We start from the raw sequence: 26,953 nt of genomic DNA, 5'->3' as shown, positions 1-26,953 counted from the left end.
GAGAAGCACTTAGTCTAAATCCCACCAAACTGCACCGAGAATAAATAAAATAATAAATAAATAAAAGCTTTAAAAGACTTAATCACTTACACTGTTGATTTCTCTTATCTCCAGCATTTTTAAGGGGGAGACACACAGGACAATCATGCCTCGTACAATTCTTCCAGTGTGAAATGATTTGTCGAGAAGATGCACAGTGTGCCACTAAAAAGAAAAAAAATAATTGTTCGCAAATGTAGCTTATACTTTTTTATATCAGTATCCACTAACCTGTTGATCACTTAACAAGTGCTACAAATGTTCACTCATTTCATCTTCCTAACATCCCTGTAGGGTAGCTATTGGCACTCACATTTTATAGTTAAGAAAACAGGCAAGACCTGGTTAACTAATTTGCATTAAGTCAGAGTACTCAAAATGGGATTCAAACTTAAGCAATCTGCCTCCAAAGCTCATATTTTTCACCAAGACATGCAACAATGTACTTTACTCTATAAAAACAGATTTCTAATGACACCATACACACATAAATTGTATTAAGTTGGGTAACATTGTTTTAGCGTTTGCCTATATGATAGCAAATCCTCAATAGTATTTAAACTATGCTATGCGGGGGCAAATCAAAGTCAGTAAGGGTCATCACGAGAGGAAAATCCTTAAAATTTTCTACCATAGCCCTACATAATCACAAAATGATACTGAATTTTATCACCTCCTAACATGGACATTATCGGTAAAGAAGTCTCAAAACAGAGTAGAACACACTTTTTTTCTTCTCTCGGACTATAAATATTCATTGCTAAGCACAGAAACCCTCTGAGCCCACTCACCTTGGCAGGACTTGCCTGACTGGCAGTGTGTCATGTGGTTCAGGACGTTCTTCATCGTGCGACAGTGGGGAAGGTTGCACTGCCTTACTTCCCCATTAGCCTGCTCGCGGCGCTGGCACTTGTGGGCGTGCAACAGGAGCACGAGCTGCTGCTGGATGAGCTTGCGCTTCTCTGGATCAGCCGTGTGCGCTCCAGAACCCATCCCTTGGGCTACCGGAGTCACGAGGCCTGGCTGCTGGACCTGTGGGGCCTGCTGTTGACCCTAAGAGAGAAAACAACAAAGGTACATGTAACATTAGGTGTCATAGGGTGCTTTTTAGTAAATACAGACCTGGACATTTTCAATTAAAACCTTTAAGGACATCCACCACGTGCCACAGGGGATTCCAAGGTAGATAAACATCAGTCCCACCATCAAGAAGTTCAATAACAAAGTTACATCACCAAGTAATATAATCAAAGTATATGTAATATACAGAGAGCAAACCAAAGAGGACACCATAAGCTCAGGCGGGAGAGGGAAAGGCAAGGAATCCGTAGTGAAGAGCAAGTCCAAGTGAGGTTCTGAAGCACAGTAACAAAAACCTCCTGGGAGACTGAGCAGGGGCCTTTTAAGTGGGTGAAAAGTTAGTTTCTGTAATTATGGAAGAAAGCGCTTTCTCTTCCCTGATAAAGTAAACATTTCTGGGGTCACAGATGCCATGTTTTATTCTTTTTTAAAAGATCTGCAGTACTTAAAGTATCTGAAATATAGGCAAAAAAATAAAAAACAAAAAATCTGAAAGAGAAATGGAATTTCTATAGGACAATTTTTCCCAAAGGTAAACAGGAACTACTTAACAAATTTACAAGTAGAAATAGTTTTACTTTTAGAAAAATAGCAATGTTAGAAGCTTTGGAGATTTATTCAAAACAAAAATCACTGTTTTGTTTTTTTTTTTTTAAACATTTCTTATTTTTGAGAGACAGAGACAGGCAGAGCATGAGTGGGGGAGGGGCAGTGAGAGAGGGAGACACAGAATCTGAAGCCAGGCTCCAGGCTCTGAGCTGTTAGCACAGAGCCCAACGCGGGGCTCGAACTCAGGAAGCTCGAGATCATGACCTGAGCTGAAGTCAGACGCTTAACCCACTGAGCCACCCAGGCGCCCCTGGGGGCTCGAACTCAGGAACCTCGAGATCATGGCCTGAGCTGAAGTCAGATGAACCGACTGACCAACCCAGGCGCCCCCCACAAAATCACTGTTTAAAACAGTGTTTAATTTTGAGAGGGAAATTACTTTTGTGCGCTGATATCAGATACAAATGTGTAGATATGGTCACTGAGAGTTGGAATCCTTTGCTTGAGAGTACTTTCCAAGAGAGGTTCTACTTTCATATTCTATAGAAATACTCACAAGAAGAAGATGTGTAATATGGCAGGCTACAAAATTTTCACTGTAGCAGCCCCACTTGCTCCCATTTGGCCCAACACCCTTACTGAACAATACTACAAGAAATAAAAACCCATGGGAAATGGAAGGTATCAAGCCTCCTTGATCACAGGGTCCATCCTCACATCCTAGTGTGTACAGCAGAAAGCATTACAGTTTAACAGTTCTTTTGTCAAAACGCCAGTTTAAAGACAAATTTGTAGACAGATTACTACCCACCATGTTGGGCATTCCTCCACCAGGAACTGCCTTTTTGTCCATTGCAAATGGAGGTAAGCTATTTGGTAGTACAGACTTTGTCTGAATCTGGAGACCAAGGCCACTGGCTCCAATCTGCTGTCCAGAATTCTGAGTGTATGGTGAACCGTAAGGATTAGGGTTGTTCATCATTCCCATCTAAGAATTAAAAAAAAAAAAGATGAGAAATTAAATCTTATTCCTTACATTAACAGAACATTACTATTCTCTTTCCTTTTTTTTTTTTTTTTAAAAAAAACGTTTATTTATTTTTGAGAGAGAGAGAGAGGGAGACACAGAATCAGAAGCAGGTTCCAGGCTCTGAGCTGTCAGCCCAGAGCGCAACGCAGGGCTCGAACCCACGAACTATGAGATCATGACCTGAGCCTCAGTCAGATGCTTAACTGACTGAGCCACCGAGGTGCCCCTCTTTCCTTTTCCACTTCCTAATTTAAAAAAACAATTTTAAAGGAACTCCTCTACAATTATAAATAAGACTAGAAGTATGTTCATGAAAATACTCACTTTCAAAATTGAGGAGCCTCAGCTCAGGTAGAGTAAATTTACAGCTATTTTCTGTAAATACTTGATATAAATGTGTTTTAGAAATTTTTATAAGCATTTTCATTAATCTGCATCTGCTAAGGTTTGCCATTCATCTTCACTTTTAATGCGTTAAATATATTTTTATTTAATGTACAATATATGACTTAATAAATTCAACTCAATAGATGACCTAATCCCTAAATTTGTTAGAGAGTTTGATACGTGAAAAGCATCTGAATGCTTGTTCCAGCATTTTGTTTACATAAAAGGTAGCAAACTGATAGTTCAGGGGATAATTTTCATTTAGGAACACGGCGGCAGAGTGATTTTGAAACTTTCTGAATCTGAATCCTTTAGACAACATGTAAACTTCAGAGTCCATATCATTCCTTGCTGTCTTAAACCTAGCAGCTTTGAGGCGCCTGGGTGGCTCAGTGGGTTATGCGTCTGACTCTTAATTTTGGCGTAGGTCACGATCCCAGGATAGTGGGATCAAGCCCTGCACTGGACTCCATGCTGAGCGTGGAGCCTGCTTAAGACTCTCTCTCACCCTCACCCTCTGCTGCTCTCCCCAGCTCGCATGCTCTCCCTCAAAAAGAATAAAAAAATAAATTTAAAAAACCTAGCTGCTTTATTCATTAAATTACCTGCTTGGATCTTGAAGTAATTTAAATTTCTTTGTTAACCCCTATATACTTAAGAAAGGAGGTTTTTGTCTGTATTTATGAAAGTCAACCTGGAGTGCTGGACAGTTATTAAAGAACAGAGTATTAATTATTCAGAAGCCAAATGTTTTACAGATAGCAATGATAAAACTTACAATCCTTCCATGTAAGAAACCACTGTAAGTCAAACACCACCTACTAAAATATATAGCAAAGCTCTCAGAAAACTAGGGAAACTACCGCTACTGCCCAATTAAAAGGAGTCATACTAGATTTTCATCCCTCTCAGCTAGATCCAATTCTACCAGGGGAGCCTTCAAATTCTATCTCTAAACACACACACACACACACACACACACACACACACACACACCCCCTACAACTGCTCCCAGTCCACTGTCACTGTCTTAATTCAAGCCCCTCAATCACGGCTTGTGTAGACTGTGTCCAACAGGTTTCCTCGCCTTCTGTCTATTCTATTTTCTACCCAGAGCCTTCATGATCTCCATGAGGCCTATCTATCCATGGTGTCCTACTGTATCCTGTACCAACTAACTTGCAAATCTGAGGAGCAGCTTGCTTCTTGAATCTCTAGCATTTGCTTTAAAGATTTTCCTTTTCCCTATAACTAGACAGTGGCACACCCTCCCTTCCTGTTTGACTCCTGAACGATAACCTGTAAAAGAAATAAAATACTAAGTTCACAAAGAGGCAGTCCAATTTTTCTTTTTGTTGCCTTACATAAAGATACATTTCAAAAGCTACCATCTCTATGAAACATCTGTCTATAGTCCTAGAGAGCTAAAGAACTCTTTTTCTACCCTGACATAAATGTTTGTGCCTTTCTTTATAATACAACACAGATGATAAAATAAAATGCCTGCCTCTCCTATCCCCCAAGACTCTGCACAGTAGGGGAAAGAACTTAGTTCATTTCTCTTTGTAACCCCATTGTCCTAAATCTGATCAACAAAAGGAGCCCCTTGACTCAGGGAAACAGAAATATAAAAGTCATAAAATAAACACATAAGCCCCTGTAAATAAAACTGTTCTTTCAGCCATATGCAGTACCTATTCTCTGGCAAATTTATACGAATATGACATCTTTATCAGTTCCAAGGTTTGCCTATAGTGAAGAGGCAAAATAAAGAAAAATTCGAGAACATTTACAGTTTCCAGATGAGATCAGAGACTAGGATGGAGTTCAGTAACTCAGGAATTGAGCCTGAAAGAAGTGGCAAGGTTTGGAGCAGCCTGAATGGGAAGCATCCAGAGTAAAAAACTTACTGCTTGAGTCTTCAATAACTGGAATTTCTTAAGTGAATCTGGCCAGTAAGACTGTAGGGACGATCAAATACAGAAACAGGTTTAAACCCAAGTTCAGGTTTCTTTCGGTAGTTTCATGTGTGGCTGCAGGTGTGGGGGCTACAGATGCTTTTCCAGTACTAACATTCATACTACTATAGTTCCAATAATACACGAGCCTGTATCTGGGAGAGTTACAGTTCACTTAACTGTGTTTCCTATTAGCGTGGAAATTCATGATAGACATAAAATGAAAGCCATTCTAACACAGAATCTGCAAGACAGACCATAAAAGACCAACAGACAATAAATTAAGCTTTTAGGAGTCCATTATTTACATAAATAAATAAAATACTGGGATCTGCAGGCTGTTTTGAGGTCTCTTAATAAGTATGTCTCTACTCAAATAGATCAGAGGAGAATGTGGTCCTTCATGTTTGTTCACACAGACACTGCCTTACCTGCTCACACCAACTGAGTTTCAACCAGTTCCTGACATTGCTTACTTTCTCAATCACGATGCCTTAGCTAGGAACTCCAAAGTGGACTATGGCCTCAAATAGAGAGACTGCACTGACCACTGGTCAGCTGGCAGCAATCATTCCTGACACTTCTCGACACCCTGACCAACAAAGGCTCTCAGTCTTTTTTGGTTTTGCCATCTTCATCAGAGTTCTGCCAGTGTTAGATACAATACAACCAATCTCCCTATCCTTACCCTTTCACTCTCCCCAACCTCCAGTACTCCCCCACCAAATATAACAGGAAGGGAATATACTGCACTTAATTTCTGCTACACTGTAGTCCGTTACTTGATCTTGTTCCCCTTCTCTATACCTAATGTGATCCAGGTGTCCAACTACTCACCACCTACCTGCATCACAAGGATACAGATAACTAAACTCAAAATGCAGAGGACCAGGAGACCAGGAAGCTAGCTATAACAGCTCTGGGCAACTAGAACAAAAAGCACCTCAGGGGATTAGCCTTTCTTTCTTTAAAAAAAAAAAAAAAAAAAAAAAATCTCACTCTACAGGTTGTTTCTAAATTTTCAGTATATTAAAAGCAGAAACTTACAGAGCACAGGAATACAAAAAGATACCTGAGAGCGGCAATCACTGGCAAATAAATAGGAAAAATAAAAAGTGGTACCTCATATAAAGAATATAACTATTTGGGAATATTTAATATAGGGGGAAAAACTCCTTTAATAAGACTTGCAGGCACTACAGTAACACAAACCAATAAATACCATGCAGGTGACTCCAAAATTCATCAAATAATAAAAACAAAATTGAACTACATTCAGACATTTCCTACTATCTACTGGAGTTGATAAATGCCCATGTTATGTACCTGTATACAAGTTATATGCCAGACATCAAGTTAATCACTGAGGGTACAATGATAAACAAGGAGGACTAGGGATCTCTCAGAACGTACACCAAATCCTAAACATTATTTTTCTTTATTTCTTCCCATTACTCTTATACTAATACCTTAGTTTAACTGATACTGCATACCTAAAACTGTATCCATCTAGATTGTAAATTTGGGTTTCTGAAACCCATCAGACGACAGTATTTAAGACAATCTTTCTCTCAACATGGACTCTTTCTCCTTGCCTTACGCTTAATACGCGCTGCCCAACTGGTCCTTCCTACCTGCTTCATTCCTTGCCAATCCAAGTTCAATCACTGCTCTTACTTTAAAACTTCATAGGTTAAATACTCTTTAATATCATATGCCAAAAACCATCACAACCTGATCTTAATTTTAAAAGAAGAGCTCCAAAAATGACATTACTGCTCCTACCTCCTCAAAAATTTTTTTAAAATTTAAGTTTTTTATTTATTTAAGTCATCTCTATACCCAATGTGGGGCTTGAACTCATGACCCCAAGATCAAGTTGCGTGCTCTTCTGAGCCAGCCAGGCACACCACCCCCCACCCCAAATTTTTTTTGAAGAGAAAAGAAAGAAAAGGGGAGTTATTCCCAAGGCTAATACTCATTTAAAAAAATTTTTTTTAAATGTTTTTATTTATTTTTGAGACACAGAGAGACAGAGCGTGAGCAGGGGAGGGGCAGAGAGGTAGGGAGACAGAATCTGAAGCAGGCTCCAGGCTCTGAGCTGTCAGCACAGAGCCTGATGCGGGGCTTAAACTCATGGACTTCAAGATCATGGCCTGAGCTGAAGTCGGACGCTCAACAGACTGAGCCACTTAGGCGCCCCAAGGCTAGTATCCATTTAAATGAAGTTCAGAGTTGTTGTTTTAAAATACGAATTTCATTAGTCACAAAGCATATAAATTTTGGCTATGAATCTATCCAGATAGCAAGTAACACATGTCTTCATAGCATGTGAGGTAACCAGAGTCACAGAAAAGGAGGGTAGGATTTGTCATCTCCCAGATCTAGGACTACAGAATAAGAACTAAAAGTAGTACATAAAGATGTTCCAAGGTTGTGTCTGTATCACTAAGGCAGAATTAGAGAAAACAGGTATGGTTCCCGCTCTCACATGTCTTAGTCTAGCAATGATCACCCCTATGTAAGGTTACAAGCAAGTGAGGAGGTGACTGCTGCTGTAAGAAACATAAAAGCATCGTATCTGTTTTTAGCTGTGGATGTTTTATCAATACAGGAATCGTTAATAATAGAATGACATTATACTACAGTGATAAATAACATGCACTTTTATTTCAGAAAGACAAGAGTTCTCTGTAATACCCACTCCCTGATTTGTCTCCTAACCTGTATAATGGGAATAAAATCATAGGGTTGATGTTAGGAACTAATGACCCTAACACATATTAAATACCTATTAACATTCAGTAGTAGCTCCTTAGCTTTTGGGGCCTAACACTAATTTAGATACAATTATACTGTCTGATGTTGCTATTTGATAATATTCTGGATCTTGTCTCTTTAACTGTAACAAGCGCTTTCAGAGAACAGGTTTTTTTTTTATTTTCTAAGGGAAAAAAACCAAAAACAAAACAAAAAAAAAACCCTCCAGAATGTTAATGAACACTTCCTGAATAAAAAGTCCTCATTTCCAAAGAAAGTTAATTTTCTGTCAAATTTATAGAATATTAATCCCCTGAAGTCTCTACTGGTGGGCATTCCCTCCAGCCAACAGCCATTTCATGGGGTTGTTTCATCTCCCCTTATAGCCGTCTATAATCTTAATCTATAGCTCTATAATCTTATAGAGCTACGTCTCTAGAAGATTACAGCTTCTCGATTACATGATTACAAGATTCTACGTCTCTAGAAGATTACAGCTTCTCCATTACAAGATTACATGATCTCGATTTGATTTCTCCCCCTCCCCCACAAAAATGTTTTTAAGAACATCACTAGGGGCGCCTGGGTGGCTCAGTCGGTTAAGCGTCCGACCTCGGCTCAGGTCACGATCTCGCGGTCCGTGAGTTTGAGCCCCGTGTCGGGCTCTGTGCTGACGGCTCAGAGCCTGGAGCCTGTTTCAGATTCTGTGTCTCCCTCTCTCTCTGACTCTCCCCCGTTCATGCTCTCTCTCTGTCTCAAAAATAAATAAACGTTAAAAAAAAAAAAATTAAAAAAAAAAGAACATCACAAAATGGAAACTACAATAATACTAAGCACTTGCTACCACTATTACCACTCTACAAGTACGTCGTTACTACACACCCTTCACAAAGGGCTTACTTCTACTAATCGTTTATAGTTCCCTGACAATCCCATGAGGTAGGTTACATTCACTCTTATTATTTCCGTTCTATAGGTGGGACAACTGAAGTACAATAAGCAACTTGCCCATGGTAATATAGCTTACTCTGTGAGTGACTGAGTTCATTTTTAACACAGGCAGTAAAGCTCCACAGTCCACACCATTAACTATGATGCTTTTATTAACTTGACCTTTCTTCATACACAGAAGGTAGCTATTAGGGAAAAGATTTTCAAAGTTTACTTCTTTTGTCACCAGCATTTTTGAGGAGGCAGATATAATTTTGTGAAATTATTAGAGAGTGAAATGACTTCACCAAGCTTTGCCAATATGCAGCAGAAGAGGAGGATGCTTATGTTAACAGCCCAGATTCTAATCCAGGTAGTATGGTTCAAAAAAAAATGTGCACTATTCTGCCCCTCACTGAACCCTCCTGACAACATTTGTCTTTATTTTATGCTAACTGCAAAATCAAAGGCTACGTTAAAAGGGTGTATGATCCAAGTTTCCTTCCATAAACCAGTTTGCCAGATTTTTGGAAGAATGTTGTAAGTAGTAATGTCACAACCTGCCTGCACACTCTGAACCACAGATTCATCCATAAAAAGAACTGTATAAAAAAACCACTGCCATTTGCCAACAGGGTTCAAATCTTCAAGTCTCACTGAAAGCCTCCTTAATTCCTGATTCTTAAATATCACTGGAACTCTTAGGAATTTTGGAAGAAATGTAATGAATATAATTGACCCTTTGAGGTAATTTTAGGACCTGGTCCCATGGAAGGGGAATTGCTAGCCAACCATTTTAATGCCTTGACTTGCATTTATTTTAATCTTCAATAGGAAAATATAGAAAGGGCTTTTTTCCCGCCATAAAGAGAAAACTCATTTTATAAAAGTACATTTTATATTATACTTGTATACTAATCTGTATATTAACTGGGTATCTCATCCTAAACCTCCACAATTCGCCAAAACTCATTTGCTAAATAAACATTTAGGGTTCTTATGCACTGTGCTAAGTGCTTGACAAATATCAACTTACAAAATATAAGCGCGATTCATTTATTTAATTCTTATTGGTTTTTTTTTTTTTTAATTTTTTTTTTTTCAACGTTTTTTATTTATTTTTGGGACAGAGAGAGACAGAGCATGAACGGGGGAGGGGCAGAGAGAGAGGGAGACACAGAATCGGAAACAAGCTCCAGGCTCCGAGCCATCAGCCCAGAGCCTGACGCGGGGCTCGAACTCACAGACCGCGAGATCGTGACCTGGCTGAAGTCGGACGCTTAACCGACTGCGCCACCCAGGCGCCCCAATTCTTATTGGTTTTTAAATACTTTTTAAGAGGGAGAGAGTGCGCGAGAGAGCGAGTGGAGGAGAGCAGCAGAGGGAGAAAGAGAGAGAATCTTAAGCAGGCTCCACATACAGCAGAGCCCCACGTGGGCTTGATCCCACAATCCTGGGATCGAGACCTGAGCTGAAATCAAGAGTTGGATGCTCAAGTGACTGAGCCACCCAGGTGCCCCTATTATTATCACTGTTTTAAGTAGGCTTTATGCTCAGCACAGAGTCCAGCATGGGGCTTGAACTCACAACCCTAAGATCAAGACCTGAGCTGAGATCAAAAGTTGGATGCCTAAGCCACTGAGCCACCCAGGTAACTAGATGGGGCTCATTTAAATAACAAAATATTTTAATAATAGAATTTTTATATTTCAATTCCTCCACCCCAGGAAAACAGAAGCTCCACAAGGACAGGAATTTTTGTCTCTTTTGTACACTGCTATATATCCAGTCCCTGAAACAATGCTGATGTAAGAAATTGTGATTTAGATTTTAAATAGAATAGTGCCCCAATCCCAATGAGTCTTTCCATTTTTTTCTTTGCTTCTAAAGATTTTATTTTTAACTTATCTATACACCCAAAGTGGGGCTCGAACTTACAACCCCGAGATCAAGATGCACGTTCTGGGAGCCTAGGTGGCTCAGTTAAGTGTCCAACTTCGGCTCAGGTTATGATCTCACAGTTCTTGAGTTCAAGCCCTGCTTCAGGCTCTGTGCTGACAGCTGAGAGCCTGGAGCCTACTTCACATTCTGTGTCTCCCTCTCTCTCCACCCCTCCCCAACTCGGGCTCGGTCTCTCTCTCTCTCTCTCTCTCTCTCAAAAATAAATAAAATTAAAAAAAAAAAAAAAAGAGTTGCACGTTCTACGGACTGAGGCAGCCAGGAGCCCCTGAGACCTTCCTTTTTAAATTTTTCTTCATAGCAATACTTAGAATACTATAAACTTACAACTTATGTACATACTAATAAAAAAGTAAGATCTATGAAGTAAGTTTAATCACTGCTCTATCTGGAGCACCAAAGCTGGGATGCAGTAAATATTTGATCAATCAGTGAAGGTTTAGTCTGTCACACCACCTCTCCCCACTGGAGTATAACAATAATGGAGGGTAAGGACTCCTCACAACTATGTTCTAGAACCTAGAAGAGGTATCTAATAAACATTTTACCTTCTTGCTTCTGGTTTTCACTCCAAATACTCTAAACCATATTGACACAGCAACATGAAAGCATCAAAAAGGGATAATCTACAGAGGAGGTAGGGATTTCCCTAAGAGGTCAGTATTCTGTACTGTATAGCAAAAAAAAAAGGGGGGGGGGGGGCCTTTCACATATCTAACATGACCTCAGTCTCCCCATTCCCAATTCACCCCTGAACTCTCTCTCATCTCATCACAATTTTCAGGAACACAGAAGTCCCAATGCCTGCTCAGTTATTCCTTTTACAGTGAAAGCTTGCTCCCAACTCCTTGTGAAAATCTTGCCTATCCCCAATATCCCCTTCCAAGCAAAACCATCTCTTTCATTCAACAAATATTTACCAGCCACATACCAGGTGCTGGCAACTGTAGTGTGATACCACTTCAAGAAAAAATAAATAAAAATGCAGGAAAAATATGAAGGAATAAGCAACAAATATATGCTTATATAAATTCTATATATAAAGAACACATTTAAAAAGTTTTACAAAATGTATTTAGCCTGCTCTACTTAATAAAGCTAAAAAAAAAAAGTAGGCTTTTTAAAGAAAACCCTTTCAAACAATGGCCAAAATCAGGTTAACTGGACACCCGGAATGTCAGCTGAGGCTTCACAGTAAACTAATGCACCTTAACATCCATCAACTAACAAGGAAAAGTAACGTTTAATAAATCTTTTAGGGTATCTCTTGAAAACCAAGGACATTCGAAGCAGTGGAAGTAAGTGATGTCTATCTGAAGACAATATAAAGCCAGCTGGCTCAAAACTATTTTTATTTATTTGCTTGGTTAGTTGGTTTTTTGAGAGCATGTGCGCGCGGGGAAGGGACAAAGAATCTTAAGCAGGCTCCACACTCAGAGCAGAACCCTACAAGGGGCTTGATCTCACGACCCAGAGATTATGACCTGAGCCAAAATCAAGAGTCAACTGCTTAATCAACTGAGCCACCAAAGCGGCCCCAAACTACATAAGGAGGCTATGCAGGCTAAAGCAGGCTTAGAAATGAGATGAAAACACAGGGTGCCAGGGTGGCTCAGTCGGTTAAGCATCTGACTCTCAGTTTCATCTCAGGTCATGATTTGTTTGTGGGTTCAAGCCCCAGGTCTGGCTCTGCACAGACAGCATGGGGCCTGCTTGGGATTCTTTCCCTCTCTCTTTGTGCCCCTACTCTGCTCATGCTCGCTCTCTCTCTCTCTCTCTCTCAAAATAAAATAAAACTTAAAAAAAATTAAAAAGAAAGGATATGAAAATATTCTGGTATTTGTGAAAATATTCTAATATTTATTCTAATATTGAGAAAACAGGAATTAGCTAACAATCATTTAGAACTGAAGTATTATTATACAATACCCCTGAGCTGTAAATAATTATTTTACTTAAAATTAATGTAAGAGCTTCATAAAATTCATGACAACATGGGGCACCTGGGTGGCTCAGTCGGTTAAACGTCCGACTTCGGCTCAGGTCATGATCTCACAGTTCGTGGGTTCGAGCCCCGTTGTCAGGCTCTGTGCTGACAGCTCAGAGCCTGGAGCCTGTTTCAGATTCTGTGTCTCCCTCTCTCTCTGCCCCTCCCCTGTTCATGCTGTCTCAAAAATAAATAAACATTAAAAAATTAAAAAAAAAATTCATCACAACATAGTAGATCCTTGGCATCCATGGGAAATGGTACACCACGTAAGAAGACTAAACATGAATAGTAAAGATAAGTGAGTAACTGACCTCAAGCCCTCCCTCCATCATTGGGATAATCAAAAACATACTGATAGTGCATACAAACCAAAAATGTACTTACCTTAAGAGGCTGGGGGCCCCTCAATCCTGTTTGTCCTCCCATCTGAGGAGAGCCTTGCTGTAGTGGCTCAGTCATTAAATTGCCAGCATTTCCCATGCCTGGGTTTGGGTACGGCATATTAGGTCGCCCTCGGCCTGCTCCAATTGAACCGTTCATGACTTGATTGGGCATCATCCCCTGTCCATTGCCTGCATTCAGCATTCCAGGATTCATGCCAGCATTCATCCCTGTGTTCATTCCCATGGTAGGTTGATTTACTGGACTGTTCATCATGCCTGCTGCAGATGGCGTAGGACCCTGATTTGGTCCACTAGTGCCCATTCCCATGTTGGGAGAAGTCAAGCCTGCCTGTGCCATTGGGCTTTTGACCATGCTATTTATCAAACCTAATCCAGGACTGTTCTGTTGGGCCTGGCTGGCCATGCCTTGGCCTGGGCCACCAACCCCCATATTGAGGTTAGGGGAACTGCCAGACCGTAGCAATTCTGACAGTTGTTTATGTTTAGAGGCTGCATCTTGAACTATGCCAAGACTTGTCTGAAGCTGACTAATATCACCACCATTGGTTAGTCCCAATTCTGTAGAGTTGATTAATTCATCTGGTAAGTCATGCTCCAAGTCAAAGAGAGAGCCAAAATCTAAAAGTGAAGAAAAAAGATAAAGGTTAAAGTTTGACCAAAATTACAAATTGCTCTATGTTTTTGCTCTTGGTAAGCATTAAGTATTTCTAAACCTCACTCCATGGGATACTATCCATTTGTATTGAGGTTTTTCACATTACGCTAAAAAAAATTGTTACGTACGTATTTAAAAATTAGAGAATATTTGGTTTAAACACTTACGAACTGTACCTAAAGGCCAAGGAAAAAAGGATTAAATCTTAGAACAACACCCATTATGTGAGTTGCTGGGTTTGTACCGATAGTCATGAAAACAAAGTATATAATTGTTTAATATTCTAGAATTCCTTAGAAAAGGTTAAAATAACCAAACTAAGTACAGAATGAAAAAGAAGTTTAATGTTATAATAACAAAGACAATGAATACAAAAGATTCACCATTTGCATAACGTTCGAAGTGAGCTCCATGAAGACATGGGCTGTCTGCCACTCTTTACCCAGTGCCTATCACAGTGCCTGCCACAAACCAATTCCTTGATCTGAATGAATTCACGTTCACCTGACGTCAGCCTACAGATTAGTTTTCCTTGATCAAAATCTAGCTAGAGTAAGATACAAAAACCATGCCTCTAGCTCTTTCAACATACAAACCACCCCCACTAAAAAGAGGATGCAAATTATGGATTAACCCAGGGTTTCTCAATCTTGGAACTATTAAACATTTTGGGCTGGATACTCTTTGTTGTGGAGGAAAAGGGGAATTGTCCTGTGCATTGTAAGATACTCAGCAGATCTGTGGTCTCTCTCAATGCCAGGAGTACCCCTTACATTTTGTGACAACCAAAAATGTCTCCAGAGATTACCAAATGTCCCCTGAAAAGTAAAAATTGTCCCTGGTTGATTTGTGGACTAACAGTATTAACTCAATATACATAGGAGGTGTTTTGAATTTTCTTTCCTCTTGATTCTCTAAGTAGTTTTCACATTAACAAGGCATTATTGGGTATCTAATAATTAGATATACTTGAATCTACAACTGATTATACTATCAAAAAATAGTCCATCCCTTGAAGAGAAGATACCACTTGATAATGACCTACTTGGTTCAATTAATCGTGGTTTCTAAGCACAACTCTTCCTCTATGTGCCCTTCTTGTTCTTACAGCATCCTATCATGGCACTGAAATTATCTGTGTGTGTGTGTGTCTCTCTCCTCCCCCGCTGCTATCTCTTCCTATCAGGACCCCTTACCCCACTGCTGCATCCAGACTGTAACTCTCTGGGAAGGACAGTCTCACCACCTATACACCAACTCTCTGCCTAATGTCCCAACACACTTAAGCATCTGGTCTTATTTTAATTGCCCTGAATCACACCCCAGGATCTCAGGGCATGATTCAGAGTCCAGACTTCTATAGTATTATTCTTTCCTTTTGAAAAATCATTTTGTGCTCCACCATCATAAAAACAAAATGTGTCTTAGGTGTTTTGGAATACAAATAAGGTTTCAAATAAAACTTCCCTAATGTATCACTACTGAAAGACAACTGCTTAATATATGAGTATATTTCCTTCATTGTTTCCATTTACATAATTCACAAAACTAAGATCATACATATTTTACGAACAATTTTGCATTCTACTTTTCCCCTGGAGTATACAAGGAAATATCCCATCATCAGTTTAGTTATAGTGTTTAGGAAAAAATAAAAATGATCTGTGCTCATTTAGAAATTTTTAAAGTATATATATATACATGTAGTGGGAAGGTAAAGAGGAAATCACAAAAGAAACATTAATAAAATACATTTCAAAACTTAAAATAAAGCTAAAAAGTAGTAAGTAGCCAAGTTATGTTAGAAAAAAATTAATAGCAAGATGATCAAAGATAAAAGCAATTATCAATGGAAGAGAAAAACAGACAGCTGAGAGGGTACCAACAAAACCAGAGGTTGTTTGTTTTAATGTTTGTTTTTGAGAGAAAGAGCTCAAGCAGGGGACAGGGGTGGGCAGACAGAGAGGGAGATACAGAATCAGAAGCAGGCTCTAGGCTCCAAGCTGTCGGCACAGAGCCAGCTGAGAGATCATGACTCGAACTGAAGTCGGACGGTCGATCAACCAACTGAGCCACCCGGGCACTTTTTTTTTTCTTTTTGAAATGTTAAATTTTGAGAGGGAGAGCGGCAGAGAGAGAGGGGAGACAGAGGATCCAAAGTCGGGTCTGTGTTGACAGCAGAGAGCCCGATGCGGGACTTGAACTCACAATCCCTGAGCTGAGGTCGGACACTTAACTGACTGAGCCACCCAGGTGCCCCAGAAGTTGGTTCTTTGAAGAAAAGTAATAAAAAACTGCAAGGGCCAAAAATAGATACGTTCCTGAGAAAATATTCACCAAACCTTAATTGAAAAGAAATTATATAGGATAAATGTCCCAGTTTCTGCAACCAATCAATGACACAAAAGGAAAAATACCAGATCCAGCAACTAGATATAACTTATTTGGATCCTGCGAACCAAATGTAAAAACAAACAACCAAAAAAACAAACAAAAAACCCACACATTTTAAGAAGAAAATCAGGAAAATAAAATATGGCTGAGTTGTCGGTAATAATAAATCATCAATTTTGTTGGGTGTGATAACAGCATAGTTACTATGTTAAAACAAATCCTTTTAACTAAGAGATACATATTGGAAGTATTTCTGGTGAAATGACTGGTCTAGGATTTGGTATAAAACACTTCAGCAAAAAAAGAAAAGAGGGAGTATGTATGTGTGTGCAAAAATATCAGTAACTTAAAGGAAAAGGCACAGGGGAGTTCCTTTACACTATTCTATTAAGTTGAAATTTTCCATTTAAATTAGTTTAAAAGAAAGAGACATAGCCTGAATGATCCTATTACTATTAAAGAAACAGTCTGTCTTAATCATTGGCTAATCTTCCCATAAAGAAAACACGAGTTCTAAATGTTTTTACCCCCATGTCCTACTGAACTTTCAGTAAAAGACAATTCAACTGTTTACAAATACTTCTATAAAATAGAATACTCTATAAATCATTCATGGCCAGTATAAGAAAAGAAAATCATGAACATAGAAGAGTCCAACAACAACAAAAAACAAAAACCACACAGACAAATCAAATTCATTAACATCTTTAAAATGTAATTTAATGAGGGGTGCCTGGGTGGCTAGTCAATTGAGCATCAGACTCCTGACTTTGGCTCAGGTCATGATCCCAGGGCCATGGATTAGGACACTATGCTGGGCTCTGTGCTGAGGGTAGAATCTGCTGAAGATTCTCTCTCTCTCTCTGCCCCCGTTTCCCCACTTGTGGTCTCTCTCCCTCTCTAAAAAAATAAAAATAGGGGCGCCTGGGTGGTTCAGTTGGTTGGGCGACCGACTTCGGCTCAGGTCATGATCTCGCAGTTTGTGAGTTCGAGCCCCGCGTCGGGCTGTGTGCTGACAGCTCAGAGCCTGGAGCCTACTTTGGACTCTGTGTCTCCCCCCTCTCTCTACCCCTCCCCTGTTCATGCTCTGTGTCTCTCTCTCAATAATAAATAAACATAAAAAAATTAAAAAAAAAATAAAAAAATAAAAATTTTAATGTAATGATAAAGTTGGGATAATGTCAGGAATCCAGGGGGGACAGGTTTGCATTAGAAGCTTAGAGTATCTATAAATGCCATTCATCATATTATTAACAAATGAGAATGAAAATGTAAGATTCATCTCAATGGCTATAAGAACACTGTATAAAATTCAATGCCCAATCACACCAAAAACCTCCCCCAAAAATGACAGCAATTAAGAAAGTGATGGGAACTTCCTTAAATTGATGAAAAGTCTTCTTCCAGAACCTAAAAACTGAGAGCAAATATGCATTAAAGGACCAACATCAAAAGTCTCTTTAGCATCAGAACAAAACAAAGATACCATGACAAATGCTTCTAATTCAACACTATACTAGAGAATCTAGCCAAAGCAATAATACAAGAAAAATTACACATTCAATGCAATGTCAATCAAAATCCTAAAAGCTTTTCAGAGAACCAGACAAGAGAATTCTCAAGTATACACAGAAGAGCCTAGTTTCCACTTCTGTAAAACAGGAAAGTACCTACCTTCATAGGTTATTTGTGAGGATTAAATGAGTTAATATATATAAAGTATTTAGAACAATACCTGACACATATTAAATTCCATGAAAATGTTTCCTCTATTATTATTATTACTCAATGGAATCATTACCCAATTAGAAGACAAAGCAGTCTTCTAATAATGAGAGGAAACTTTTATCAGGTACTTTCAACGTGTCAAGCATTTTTCTTGGCACTTCAGTAATTGTATATTTTCACTAATCCTTTCAACAATCTCAGAAGTAGATAATAGCGACATATACAGAATGCACGGAAGTAAAATCAACTTCAGTAATGCAGAAGTCTTGGGGCGACTGGGTGGCTCAGTCGGTTGAGTGTCCAACTCTTGATTTTGGCTCAGGTCATGAACCCAGGGTAGTGGGATCAATCCCCGCTGAGCATGGAGCCTGCTTAAGATTTTTTCTTTCTCTGGCTCCCCCCCCATCCCCCACCTACACGAGTGTTCTCTCTCTAAAAAATAAACAGAAAGTAATATGGAAGTCTTACTTTAGGCCCTAGAATCCTAAGGATTTTAATTTAATCCGGTACTACAGCCAAATTTGCTGCATGTGGTTGTTATGTGTTTGTGCAAAACATTTAACATCACGTTACGAAGTTACACTCCATTGTGAAGCCAGACAGGAGGGTTTACATTGGTAGAACCTGAAAATAAAAGTTTAGGATTGTTCTTTTTTTTTAATGGCAATCCTGTACTTTCAACAGACCTAAATTGCAGTTACTACTACATGAGATTACTCAGGTTTCAACTCAAAGACTGATCCCAATACTCCTGTTTCCCAAGATAGCTCTCAACCTCAACTATGCACTTCCTATCTTCTATCTTTTGTTATGGCTAAATACTTGTGCGCATCTTACTACCAAACTATGAATATCTGAAGGACCAGAGTTGCACTTAATAAATATTTACATTTCTCACAGGATCTAGCATATACTCACAGACCAGCAATTCTAAAATTGCATCCTATAATTATTTATATCTGACTGGGTATTTAGAACTTAATTTTTTTTTTTTTTTTTTAAGCAATCTCTACCACTAACGTGGGGCTCGAACTCACAACCATGAGATCAAAAGTCGCACTATGAGCCAGCCAGGTGCCCCCGGATTATTTATAAAAAGTTCTCTTACCTCTACTTGTAAAACATTTTCAACAGCTATACTGATTAAATGTGGAAGATTGGGGCGCCTGGGTGGCTCAGTCGGTTGAGCGTCCGACTTCAGCTCAGGTCATGATCTCACCACTTGTGGGTTCATGCCCCGCGTCGGGCTCTGTGCTGTCAGCTCAGAGCCTGGAGCCTGCTTGGGATTCTGTGTCTCCCTCTCTCTCTGTCCCTCCCCTGCTCATGCTTTGTCTCTCTGTCTCAAAAATAAATTAATAAAAACATTAAAAAATTAAAAAAAAAAAATGTGGAAGATTATGTAAAAGTCATATATACTTTGACCTCTAATCAAACGGACCCTATTATTTCATCTAATATCACTATCATTATTATTCCTAAGCTATTTTGATTGTGCCTCAAAGCTCTCATTTATGATTCCTAAACGCCATTAGTTCTATCACTAGTATCTGTAACTTTGCACTACTCAAGGAGTCCAAATACTTGGATTTAAACCCAATTCTATAAGCTGACTTCATTTACCAAGCTCAAGTTACCTCTTCCAACAAAAGATAATAAAACTTCTACCTCCCTCATGGAGTTTTGTTGTTGTTGCTGTTGTGTTTTTAGGGCTAGCAAGTATTGACTGAGAAAGGTAAACTCATGCAGAAGATTCTGGTGTCCCTGGCTAAGTGATAGAGAATCTGAATGCTTGGTGAGAGATTTCAGAACCTTCTGTCCAGAGGGAAGGGCCAAGATCACTTCCAGAGCGCGTCCTTAGCCACGACTTTGTCACAAACAGCAAATGAAAACCATGGTCTAAAACTAGTAGAAAAGCAAGTCCCAAACTAAAAGTGGTATGTGTGAAGATGCAAGGGGGAAAAAAATTATCAAAAATTTACTGTCACAATTTAAAGAAATCCTACTGAACACTGGGATTAGTATTGATCAGCCTCAATTTCATGCCACTTACTGAGCTCTACAAATTCTTTCTTTCCCTTCAAGGAAAGGGAAAAAATAAAGATTCAAATAAGTCATCTTCTCAGGCCCCCCATCTCAAGTTGCCCTTCATAGGGATTAGTTCAGATAAGGAGAATAAAATTTAGATGTTCAACAAACATAAGAAATTTAGAGGGTCCTTTAACAAGAGTTTCGGATTTTTACTCTAAAGAGAAAATTGATGTGCTGAAGAATTTTAAGCAAAAATATGATATGAACAGATTTGTATTTATTTTTTTCTTTTAATTTTTTTTTTTTAACGTTTATTTATTTTTGAGACCGAGAGAGACAGAGCATGAACGGGGGAGGGGCAGAGAGAGAGGGAGACACAGAATCGGAAGCAGGCTCCAGGCTCTGAGCCATCGGCCCAGAGCCCGACACGGGGCTCGAACTCACGGACCGCGAGATCGTGACCTGAGCTGAAGTCGGACGCTTAACCGACTGAGCCACCCAGGCGCACCCAGATTTGTATTTATTAAAGCCCACTCAGGCAAACAGGATGCAGAATGAACTAGACAGACAAGCTAGAGTCAGAGAGACTGGTTAGAAGGCTGCTGCTGGAGAATAACAAAAACTAGCAGTTAATTCTGGAGCAGTACTAAAAGGGCAGAAGCAGCAAAGGAGCCAAACAAAAGAACTCTTTTGGACTACAGGTAATGGGTTGAGAAAAAAGACAAGGATGACTCCTAAATTTCTGGGGTTAGACAACCTAAGAGGACATATAGAGGTACAGCTATCCGGATGGACAATCCAGAGAAGTACTCAGTGATATGAGAAATGCCACTGGACATCAATGAAGAGGATCATCAGATAAACAAGTATTTAAGGGACAATGATCTTAACCACCAGAAGATGTTGAAACCGAACATTCCCAGCCCACCTACCAGGAATACTGTCCTGGAAACCAGGTTCCAAGAAGGAAATATTAGTGGTGCCCGTGCTTCAGAGAGAATTTACTGAATGTAGATATTAGAAGATTATTTAGCAAGCTAGGGAAGAGCAGTTCAGTGCAGTTGTAAAGTAGGAGGTAAGAAAGTAAAAGACAACAATGACCTTTTCTAGATACTAAACTAAGCTAGTAAATATTTGCTTAATTCCCCCCTTTCTCTAGGAGTAGAAATTTATAAATCTGAAATTTATTCTATTACCTTTTAAACTATCCTAAGGCAAATATTACAAAACAGTATCAGAAACAACTGGTCAATCAACTCACACTATCTCCAGTAAGACATTTCCTGATTACTAAAATTATCAACCCATCAACACCATTAGCGGGCTATTTCTACCAAATAGCTTGTTGACAAGTTCCCATATACCTTTAATGATGCACAAATACAAAGTAACTTGGAGTAAAATGCTTCTTTTAATTTTTTTTGAGAGATGGAGAGAGACAGAGCATGAGTGGGGGAGGGTCAGAGAGAGAGGGAGACACAGAATCCCAAGCAGGCTCCAGGCTCTGAGCGGTCAGCACAGAGCCCGATGTGGGGCTCAAACCTACAGCCTGCAAGATCATGACCTGAGTGAGCCAAAGTCGGGCACTTAACTGACTGAGCCACCCAGGTGCCCCGAGTAAAATGTTCCTTCCCTTCAGTGTATATTCAATCTAAACACAGTGATACAAATGTGACTGACAGGACATATTTAAATCTGACTTGCAAAGTTTAGAATACATGAGTTTAGAATACAATGGATCAAGTATTAGAAATGCAACAATCTAAACAAAAATGAATTTGGACTGAATATGTGGGAAACTGGTGTTGAGTCAAAACATCCTTTCCTTATTACATACTGATTTTGTAGGTTACCCTTGGTGTTTTCTATATTGGTATATGGATTTAGCCATATAATCTCTTATAAAATGAATACTTACCCTTTCTAAAAATCAAGATGATCCCATAATATATGAGGAATTAGACAACTATTACCCACAATGAAATATATAAATGAAGCATAACCTTCAAAATTAGAATTATTAATATAATCCCACACACTGCACTGCGAGCATAAAAGGCTTTTTTAAAAAAAGTTACTAACTAGGATGTGAAACTTAAAATTGAAATAATTGTGGCTCAAAATCTATTCTACTAAATAGTACCTCTTCCTAGTTATACATCTTCCCCCGCCCCATTTAGAAAGCTCACACATTTGTCGGATAAACAGTCATATTTTTGTGCTTCAGATAAAATGAAGTCAAATAAAAACTCAGTTTTGCTCTTAAACTGTACACATTAAGCAAAACACCCATAGTGTTCTGAAACTAGTCAACTCTAAAGTATCCACGCAGAAGACAGAATTCATCCGTTGACTCTCATTTCGTTTTCTCTATGGCATTCAAATGCTTTTTAAAAAACGCACAATCCTGGGGTGCCTGGGTGGCTCAGTCGGTTAAGCGTCCAACTTCAGCTCAGGTCATACTCTAATGGTTCATGGGTTCAAGCCCCGCGTCAGGCTCTGTGCTAACAGCTCGGAGCCTGGAACCTGCTTCTGATTCTGTGTCTCCCTCTCTCTTGCCCCTCCCCCGCTCACACTGTCTCTGTCTCTCTCAAAAATAAACATTAATAAATTAAGTAAAAAATGCACATTCCAGATCTCAAAACCTTTCTTTCCTCTCACTGGTGAGGCCAGAGGATAAGAAGGAGCTGGACAGGTGAATTGTGGAATTAAAGAGAGAGAATAGGTTGTGAACACGCAAAGCTCAGCCAGTTCAGTAACTGAAAGAATTCAAAGTAGGGGGAGCAAAGTGAGTGACAAGGTGGGCAGACATCGGAATGCTCAGAGCCCCTATTACAGGGGAGGCACCCAGGATTTTAAAAAGTAAGGAGGGAAACGAAAGCCAAATCTTCAGAACTTTAAAAATCTGGTAACAGTCTGGCTAGACATTGACAAGCTCATAAAGATCTCTCATTCTTATTGGTTTAGGATACTCCTACATTATTAATTCAGCTGTTTGGGGTGCTGAAGAAGCATGATATTTAAAAACACTGCAGTCTTTAAAATGAGAAAAATTTTGGGAATGCAAGCTGGTGCAGCCACTCTGGAAAACAGTATGGAGGTTCCTCAAAAAACTAAAAACAGAACTACCCTACAACCCAGCAATTGCACAACTAGGCATTTATCCACGGGATACAGGTGAGGTATTTCAAAGGGACACATGCACCCCCATGTCTACAGCAGCACTATCAACAATAGCCAAAGTATGGGAAGAACCCAAATGTCCATCGATGGATGAACGGATAAAGAAGATGTGGTATATATACACAACGGAGTATTACTCGGCAATCAAAAAGAATGAAATCTTGCCATTTGCAACTACATGGATGGAAGTGGAGGGTATTATGCTAAGTGAAATTAGTTAGAGAAAGACAAAAATCATATGACTTCACTCCTGTGAGGACTTTAAGAAACAAAACAGATGAACGTAAGGGAAGGGAAACAAAAATAATATAAAAACAGGGAGGGGGACAAAACAGAAGAAACTCATAAATATGGAGAACAAACTGAGGGTTACGGGAGGGGTTGTGGGAGGGGGATGAGCTAAATGGGTAAGGGGCACTAAGGAATCTACTCCTGAAATCATTGTTGCACTATACGCTAATTTGGATGTAAATTTTAAAAAATATAATAAAAAATAAAATTTAAACAAAGTTTTATTATAAAATAAAACAAAAAAAGCAAAAACAAAACAAAAACAAAAAAATAAGAAAAATTTGCAAACTTCAGGAATTAATTAGGTTGAAACAACTTTCCTAACCTTTATTTGGTACTTTATTAAAAACAGTATTTGATACTCTGTAAAGAAAGCAGGATTAATCTAATCACAAACAGCCCACCTACTGAGAAAAATGGACAAACACTTAAAACTACTTTTGAAAGACTAAGAAAATTAAATAAAATATCCATGCTGGAAAGACAGATATGACTTCTAATACATTTCAAAACAATTGGCAACAATTTGTGAGTTATACACAAATTTGGATAGAAGATGGTAATATTAGGTTATACAGGATCACAAAGCCATGCAAGTTAGCAACGGTTAAATTTTGAAATCCAACAGGGTCAAAGGGCAGAAGTGCAAGCAAATTTCAAAATATGCATTCTTAACATTGTCCTGCAACCATGACATCAAAAGGTGCAACTATACTTTGGCAAGTGACTTACTTGAAGTTGATTCTTAATCCCACCACATTTATTTAAGTCACAACATTTAAACAAAGATGAAGTGCTATGACTGATCAGATGTGTGGCCTGCCTTGCTCTTTATCAATTTATTAATATAGTGACACTTCCTGGTGTGAAATTAATTCAAAGGTGAGGACACTTTTATTAAAATCCTACCTTAAGAATCAAGTAAACAACACGTTCATATTAAACCTAAACCACACACTCACTTATCTAGCTCTGATCATTTTATTTTATTTTTAACATTTATTTATTTTTGAGAGAGAGCGAGCAGGGGAGCGCCCACGAGCAGAGCAGAGGACAGGTACAGACAGAGTGAGAAAGGGAATCCAAAGCAGGCTCCACACTGTCAGTGCAGAGCCCCACATGGGGCTTGATCTAACCAGTCGTGAGATGACCTGAGCTGAAATCAAGAGTCAGGAGCTTAACTGACTGAGCCACCTGGGCGCCCTTGACAATTTCTTGATTTTGAGTAGTGGTAACATCTTGGGAGAAGCTTTGCGGTGAGGCTAGGATTTGTTTGCTTGACTGGGGTTTGCTCTAAAGGAATGAAATGCCTATAGGGGATCCTAGACGATAGAGCTATCATACCATCTCTCCAAGAACAAAAACAAAAAAATTCTGAAAGACTGCATATCTGTAAAGAAAAAGGGAAGAGTGATTGGTTTTTGAGTTATCTGCTGTATTTTCTACATTTAGGACAACTGGTAAACAAAACCTGGGACCTTAAATAAACAATTCACATCAATAATTACAATCTACCAAAAAACTTCCAAGGCAAATGAAGTGCGCTCAAAAGACAAGCGACATACCCCTAGTATTCCTGCCATCCCTGCCTGCTACTGGATCCTGTACAGTGTCACCAGAATTCATCTTTCCCCCTTCCCTGACCATGTCACTCTCTTGTTCATAAATTTTTTTTTCCTGATGGTAAAAAATGTCAAACTCTTTATCACATTTTTGTCTTTTCATAATAGGACACCAAAATCCTTTTCCATCTGTCTCACATGAAAACATACCACCACAGTCTATGTTCTAGTCACACCAGAGCTACCCGTATTTGTTCCACCTGACACAGAAATACTCTTCCAACTTTCTCTACTTCTAAGGGAAGTTATCTTCAAGTTCTCCTGCCTCTGTTCAAACACACATTCTCTCTGAAGTTTTCCCCCAGTCCTCCAAACACGGCCTGTCAGAAACAATCCCTATCCACTACCTTTATCCACAACCTTTTTTTTTTTTTTTTTTAAAAAACACGTATCAGAGTATAACTCAGGAAAACTGTGTGGACAAGTATGCCAACCCCACCAGATCCTAAATGCTTTGAGAGCAGAAAGTGTACTTTGATTCATTTTTACATTTCCAAGGGTCTAAAACTTGGTGGGCAGTCAATGTTTGTTGGCTGAAAGGAGAGAAAGGCACTAAATGAATACTGACTACTCCACTCAGGAGAATCACACAACTTCAAAATGCTCAAAACTTAACTCATCACAACCCCTAACCCCCACCACATTCACACACAAATACTTCACTTCCTATGTTTGCTATCTCAGTAAATGGCAACCTCACCAACCCAACTATCCAAACTTGAAACTTGGGAATTATCCTTGATCCCTCTCTATCACAATATCCTAACCTGTAATTAATCAACCAGCTTCCGTTGGTCACCTACCTTTCTCTAATCTTTTCATTGCTTTCCATCTACCAATTTAGGCCACACTCATCACAGCTAGAATCCTAAAACAGCCATCTCTCTGGTGTTCCTGCATCATATGTTCCCTGTTCCTTTCCAAAGCATTCCTCACTTTAGTCGATCATCACGTACAATTCTGCCCCATCCATTTAAAAGTGCTAAAACGTAAAGTCTAAACTCCAGTAAGCGTTATAAGGCAAGCATAAGTGGCCCCATACTCACCTCTATGGTCATATTTCTTGCTATCCCCCCAGCCAGATAGAATTTAATAGGTTCCCTGAACAGGCCATACTCTTGTTCCCAGCCTGGGCTCACTCTTACTAACCCTATTACACGTATCCTTCAGATCTCAAGATCAGACACCAATTCCTCTAAGACAGTCACCAGAGGAACAACAGTTACAGGTTATAGGCCCTCCAGTTTCTCCCACTGTACACAGCACTTCTCAATATAATGCTGGTCACATCAGTCTTGAATGTAGCTCTTCCACCCTTATCTATGAGCTACGGAAGGAAGGGTCTATGTCTGTCTGGATTACCAGAGTATTCCCTTCTGATGATAAATGCCTAGTATACAGAAAGTGTTGGCCCAATAGAGACAAATGACAGCTTGTCAACCTTTCTAAGTCAGTATTTTTCAAATTGTGGGTCACATGCCAATAGTGGGTCATGAAATCAATACAATGGGCCACAACCAGCACTTGAGAGAAAGAAAGAAAGAAAGAAAGAAAGAAAGAAAGAAAGAAAGAAAGAAAGAAAAAAATAGAAAACATCATACATAGTATACTACCAGTAGTATGGGTAAGTTTGTCCACTTGCTGAGACAGGGTCTCTGGTACTCATGTAAAATACAGCTCTTACTGGGTGTGGTCAAAAAAATTTGAAAAGTACTGCACTCCCCCCCCCCCTTCTTCTCTTCTCCCTCTTCTTTTTTAAGAAAGCCCTTTAAAACGCAGAGAAGCAAATACAAAACAGAAAAAATGGTGCTCAATCACACAGTTCTTTAGCAAAAAGCCATTCTTAACTTGAGCATTTACAGTAAGAAGAATCTGCTTTCTGATTTCTCATTATGCTTTAAATACTTGATTTCCACTTACATATACAATTACTTACATATACAAGACACCCTATGTGACAGTACAT

At 39.2% G+C, this 26,953-nt stretch overlaps 1 protein-coding gene across 1 annotated transcript in view; it reads right to left on the bottom strand.

The window, feature by feature from the left end:
- Window positions 1–26,953, bottom strand: part of EP300 (E1A binding protein p300) — an 83,840-nt gene that overhangs the window by 50,562 nt on the left and 6,325 nt on the right. The window contains exons 2-5 of the mRNA XM_053895690.1: window positions 13,067–13,704; window positions 2,480–2,656; window positions 831–1,092; window positions 91–204 (exon numbers count right to left, since the gene is read on the bottom strand). Coding sequence (XP_053751665.1) covers window positions 91–204; window positions 831–1,092; window positions 2,480–2,656; window positions 13,067–13,704 — 1,191 coding nt within the window. The remainder of the gene's footprint in view (window positions 1–90; window positions 205–830; window positions 1,093–2,479; window positions 2,657–13,066; window positions 13,705–26,953) is intronic.

Source organism: Panthera pardus, unplaced genomic scaffold (assembly GCF_024362965.1).
Source record: "Panthera pardus isolate Hobbes unplaced genomic scaffold, ASM2436296v1 HiC_scaffold_6, whole genome shotgun sequence".
In the NCBI taxonomy this organism is placed as follows: Eukaryota; Metazoa; Chordata; class Mammalia; order Carnivora; family Felidae; genus Panthera; species Panthera pardus.
This window is presented reverse-complemented; position numbering and strand designations above follow the sequence as displayed.